We start from the raw sequence: 6,000 nt of genomic DNA, 5'->3' as shown, positions 1-6,000 counted from the left end.
TTTTGTGGCAAAACCATGTCTGCATGTTTAATGATATAAGTTGTTGAGAGTGAGCTTTACAAACAGGAAATATTAATTCTCTACTTTTAATAGAAAATAAGAATATTTTTTCCATTAAAATTATTTTATATAAACTATAATTTAAATCAAAACTCTCAATTTGCTACAAATGAATAAACAGTGTTTTGTAATGAAACTTATCAATTTATTATTATTATTATTATTATTATTAATATTATGACTACTAATACTGATTTGTCAACTCTGTCATTATTCAGTCATTTTTCCAAACTCACGTGCATCTTCTGACTGAATATTTCAGTCTCCAAGTTTCTAAATGATTCGTCCTGTTTTTACAGCGAGACCAAAAGCTACAGTGACAATACACCCAGCTGATCCTGTGTTCACCGGAGAGAGAGTCACTCTCACGTGTCATATAGGAAGTGGAGATGGCTGGTATTATGAGTGGTTTAAGGATGGTAAATCTCTCAGTGAAGCTGGACAGAGGAAGGAATACACCATTTCTAAAGTTGCTGAGTCTCATGGAGGAGTTTATACCTGTAACGGAACACAGTCAACACAGCCGAGTTACTCAGACACCAGTGATGCTGTTACACTGACTGTATCAGGTGAGTAACGTCTCAGTCACAAAGTCTTTCTGCTGTTATTACTTTGAAATAATAAAGTGGTTTTAATACAGATAAATAATAAAAAGGTAATAAGGGTGAAAATATTGTTTAAAACTTGATATGTAGCTCTGTCATTCAGTTTACACTGATTTTGAGTTTTAAAAAAATCTAATAATAAACATGAAACGTAATTAAAAATAAAGCCTGAAAAATAACGGACGAAAGCCAATAATTAAGATTTTTTAAATTGTCTTTACAGTCCGTCCAGTTTTTGTGGCCCTCACCAAGTGGGAGCACAACCCACTACTTTAAGTTCAAGCGCTCTGCTGTTGCAGCCCTTATACTTTAAACTGAAGGGCACACAGAACCAAGATGTTCCCCAAAAAAGGAAAATGCAGGCACGATTAACTCCAGCGTCTCATGAAGAGAGCACTGCCCTCGGCCTCAAGGTGCACTGCCACCCCACATTAAACCCAATAAGCACAATCAAAAACCAAAAATTTAAATAAATGAATAATTAAATCAAAACAAACAGCAAGGAAAGAAAATCTCAACCTAATATGAAAAGCAGATTTACACCCAAACGAAACCACAAGGAGGGGTGGGATTCGTCTCCCAGGGTGACCTGAAACCACTAAGACCCTTAACCACCCAAGACCACACCACCCAACCATCAGGGACCTCCACCCTTACAGCCTTACTGCGTAGTTTAGGCACCAGGCTGAATAAAAGCTCCTCGGAGCAAACACTACAGCAGATGTCCAGTCCCAAAACAGTAGAAGAGAAAGCAGCACCAACATAGTATTAAAAAAGGAGAACACAGGAAAACAGTGGCTATTATCCCCCCACAGGCACCAGCACCCTGCAGAGCACAGACAGGCACACGACTATTCAAACCAGCCTGTTTTTAAAGCCAACATCCCCTTAAACTGGACCAGCTCGACCTGGACAATCACGGTGTTAGTCCACTTAACACTGAGCTCTTCAGCTCCTGCTAGACCCCTGAATCCCGCTAGACCCCTGAATCCTGCTAGACCCCTGAATCCTACTAGACCCTTGCTAGACCCCTGAATCCTGCTAGACCCCTGAATCCTGCTAGACCCCTGCTAGACCCCTGAATCCTGCTAGACCCCTGAATCCTGCTGGACCCCTGGATCCTGCTAGACCCCTGCTAGACCCCTGAATCCTGCTGGACCCCTGCTAGACCCCTGAATCCTGCTAGACCCCTGCTAGATCCCTGAATCCCGCTAGACCCCTGAATCCTGCTAGACCCCTGCTAGACCCCTGAATGCTGCTAGACCCCTGAATCCTGCTGGACCCCTGCTAGACCCCTGAATCCTGCTGGACCCCTGCTAGACCCCTGCTAGATGCCTGAATCCTGCTAGACCCCTGAATCCTGCTAGACCCCTGCTAGACCCCTGAATCCTGCTAGACCCCTGCTAGACCCCTGAATCCTGCTAGACCCCTGAATCCTGCTAGACCCCTGAATCCTGCTAGACCCCTGCTAGACCCCTGAATGCTGCTAGACCCCTGCTAGACCCCTGAATGCTGCTAGACCCCTGAATCCTGCTAGACCCCTGCTAGACCCCTGAATGCTGCTAGATCCCTGAATCCTGCTAGACCCCTGCTAGACCCCTGAATCCTGCTGGACCCCTGCAAGACCCCTGAATCCTGCTGGACCCCTGCTAGACCCCTGCTAGATCCCTGAATCCTGCTAGACCCCTGAATCCTGCTAGACCCCTACTAGATCCCTGAATCCTGCTAGACCCCTGAATCCTGCCAGACCCCTGCTAGATCCCTGAATCCTGCTAGACCCCTGAATCCTGCTGGACCCCTGCTAGACCCCTGAATCCTGCTAGACCCCTGCTAGATCCCTGAATCCTGCTAGACCCCTGAATCCTGCTAGACCCCTGCTAGATCCCCGAATCCTGCTAGACCCCTGAATCCTGCTAGACCCCTGCTAGACCCCTGAATCCTGTTAGACCCCTGCTAGACCCCTGAATCCTGCTAGACCCCTGAATGCGGCTCCAGCTGTAAAACCCATGTCCGGGTGTTTAAGGCTGGTTTAGGCGAGTCTGGGTGGAGGTGAGAGTTGGAGCTCCTACCTGCTCGTTAGGGGCTTCACGGGCGGAGCTTCACTGCTGAACCTCCCGACCTGCTCTATGATCACGGACGCCGCTCGGGCCGCTCTGGAAATCGTCCTCACGCACGTGATTTGCAGCGTCCACGACCCGCGTCACGACTTTCTTCCATCTTAACTCGGCAGCCCCGACGCGGACTGCTGACTACGACCGGCAGAAGACCAGACGAGACTAAACGATACTGTGGCGAACTATCGCGAGACTGAAGCACACCTGGAGCACGAAGATGGCTGCCTCCAGGGGCTGCTTTCAAACTAAAAGTCCCCATCTCACCCTTAACCCTGCTGGCTACAGCTAGTAACCTGCATATTTGTACAGAAAGATGCAGAAAGCACAGTAACTTGTTTTCAGGTTGTTAAAAGTTCTATATCCGAGTATTTCAATACTACATGATCAAAGCATAAACTTTCAACAACGAGAGGTTTTTACATTTTATATGTTCAGATTCAGATTCCTTTATTGATCCCAGGGGGAAATTGCAGTTGTTACAGTTGATGCCATTTATGTAAAAATAAACACTTTACTAATAATTTAAGACAATATAGAGAAATTTACAGTATGTACACAAGATTTAAGTATTTAAGAATATAGTAAGGTGGCGGTGATTGTGATAGTAATATGAAACATCAGGTATAAAGCAATTACAATTATTTAAATTAAGTTAGTGTCCCTCTGAGTTATTGCACACACAATTGTTGTTATTGCACATATGAACAGTTTGGTATTGAATTTTGTGAATCACACACTGAGGGAGGAGTTATAGAGTTTGATGGCCACAGCAAGCAAGCAAGCAAGCAAAATTTATTTATATAGCGCTTTTTACAACAGGTGTTGTCACAAAGCAGCTTTACAGAACAATCAGTATTACAGAGAGAAGAGAAAAGAAGAAAGAAAATCCGGGTCCGAGCCCCCATGAGCAAGCCAGCGGCGACGGTGGCAAGGAAAAACTCCCTAAAAGAGGAAGAAACCTTGAGAGGAACCAAGACTCAGAAGGGGAACCCATCCTCCTATGGTCGACACCGGACAGCAAACATTATTAGTATGAAGTATTATAGTAAAGTGGGAAAAGAAAGAGAGAGATCTGAGGGTGAGGACTGCACAGCGCTGTACAGCAAGAAGCTCAGTGGTGGTCAAACCGGTCCAGAAGGCTGGTGAGCAGCGGCACCAATCAAGGCAGTAGAGGCAACAGCATCAGGCGCACAGGATGGGCAGCTGATCAGCTCGGCAGAGAAAGGAGAAGAAAAAACAGAGTTAATACTGTAAAGAGTGGCTGACCACAGATTACAGTAAAACAGAGCGTAGAGTGTAGACTCCAGCAGGTCTAGACCTGACAGGGAAGACTAGTCACCAAATGCTTGACTGTACAAATAAGTTTTTAGCCTAGACTTAAAGATTGGGGCTGTTTAGAGCTTTATAAGTCAGTAATATAGTTTTATAATCAATGCGAAATTTAACTGGTAACCAGTGCAGGGCTGATAAAACTGGACTAATATGGTCAAACTTCCTAGTTCTTGTGAGGACTCTGGCTGCAGCGTTCTGGACTAGCTGAAGCTTGTTAAGGCTTTTGCTGTGACATCCAGACAGCAGGGCATTACAATAATCTAGCCTTGAAGTGATAAATGCATGAACTAGCTTTTCTGCATCCTGTAGGGATAATGAATTTCTTAATTTAGCGATACTGCGGAGATGCAGGAAGGCTGTTCTAGTGATATTAGATATATGTGTGTCGAAGGAGAGATCAGCGTCTATCATGACACCAAGATTTTTAACAGATAGGCTTGATGAAACTGAGAGATTGTTAAGTTTTAGTGTTGAGTTAGACAGTCTGTCTCTGGCTAATTTTGGACCAAGAAGCAGGACCTCTGTTTTATCTGAGTTAAGTAACAGAAAATTATTTGACATCCAATCTTTTATGTCTTTTATACAGTCCTCAATCTTGCCAAATTTAATTTTATCATCCGGTTTACTTGATATATATAACTGGGTGTCATCTGCATAACAGTGGAAATTTATGCCGTGTTTACTGATAATGGTGCCTAGTGGTAGCATATATATTGTAAATAATATAGGTCCTAAAACAGAACCTTGTGGAACACATATAAATTACTTTTGCACGAACAGATGATTCACCCTTTACATTAACAAACTGATATCGATCGGTGAGGTAGGACCTGAACCAGGAACGAGCTGTTCCTGTTACCCCTACAAGGTTTTCTAGTCTATCTAGTAGGATAGCGTGGTCTATTGTGTCGAATGCTGCACTAAGGTCAAGGAGGACTAACAACGACACATTTCCTTGGTCCGTGAATAATAGAAGATCATTTATAATTTTTACTAATGCTGTTTCTGTACTATGATGTGGCCTAAAACCAGACTGAAATTTTTCATGTAGATTATTCCTATGCAAATAAGGGCTTAATTGTTTTGCTACCACTTTTTCCAGGATCTTAGATATGAAGGGGAGATTTGAGATGGGTCTATAATTTGATAGTTCACAGGGATCAAGGTTAGCTTTCTTAATCAACGGTCTAATTACTGCAAGTTTAAAAGTTTTTGGGATATATCCGAGGCTAAGAGAGGAGTTTATTATTGACAGAATAGGCTTAGTTATTTCTGGTAAGATTTCCTTGAGTAGACATGTAGGGATCGGGTCCAGAATACAGGTCGATGGTTTTGCAGAAGAGACTATTTTGATTAGTTCATTTTCTTGGAGTAATGTAAACGATTCCAGCCTATCTGGAGTGACTCTAATATTCTCAGGGTCTAGACTGGAATTATAAGCCACCAGGTTTGTGGAGTTTAACTGTGTGCTCAGAATTGTCTGTCTAATTTTTTCAATTTTGTCACTAAAGAAATTCATAAAATCATTGCTGCTATAGGCTGATGGCATCTGGGGTTCAGTGACTCTTTTGTTCTCGGTTAGTTTAGAAATTGTGCTAAATAGTAGTCTGGGATTGTTCTTATTGTTTTCTATGAGAGAGGAGAGATAGGCTGAACGTGCTGCAGTAAGGGCTCTTCTATAGTCTATAAGGCTCTCCTTCCAGGCGGACTGGAACACTTCTAATTTAGTCAGACGCCATTTTCGCTCTAGTTGCCTGGCTGTCTGTTTTAGAGTTCGAGTGTGATCATTATACCACGGGGCGAGTTTTTTCTGCCGTACTATTTTGCTTTTTAATGGAGCTACACTGTCTAACGTAGATCGAAGAGTATCCTCTAAGAATTTGGTCATA

At 43.4% G+C, this 6,000-nt stretch overlaps 1 protein-coding gene across 1 annotated transcript in view; it reads left to right on the top strand.

The window, feature by feature from the left end:
• Nucleotides 1–264: 264 nt before the first annotated feature.
• LOC108416742 (carcinoembryonic antigen-related cell adhesion molecule 5-like) overlaps nucleotides 265–6,000 on the top strand; it is a 42,462-nt gene continuing 36,726 nt past the window's right edge. Inside the window, exon 1 of the mRNA XM_037547469.1 lies at nucleotides 265–629. Coding sequence (XP_037403366.1) covers nucleotides 338–629 — 292 coding nt within the window. The 5' untranslated portion in view covers nucleotides 265–337. The remainder of the gene's footprint in view (nucleotides 630–6,000) is intronic.

The sequence above is a fragment of the Pygocentrus nattereri genome, chromosome 2, assembly GCF_015220715.1.
Source record: "Pygocentrus nattereri isolate fPygNat1 chromosome 2, fPygNat1.pri, whole genome shotgun sequence".
Classification (NCBI taxonomy): domain Eukaryota; kingdom Metazoa; phylum Chordata; class Actinopteri; order Characiformes; family Serrasalmidae; genus Pygocentrus; species Pygocentrus nattereri.
This window is presented reverse-complemented; position numbering and strand designations above follow the sequence as displayed.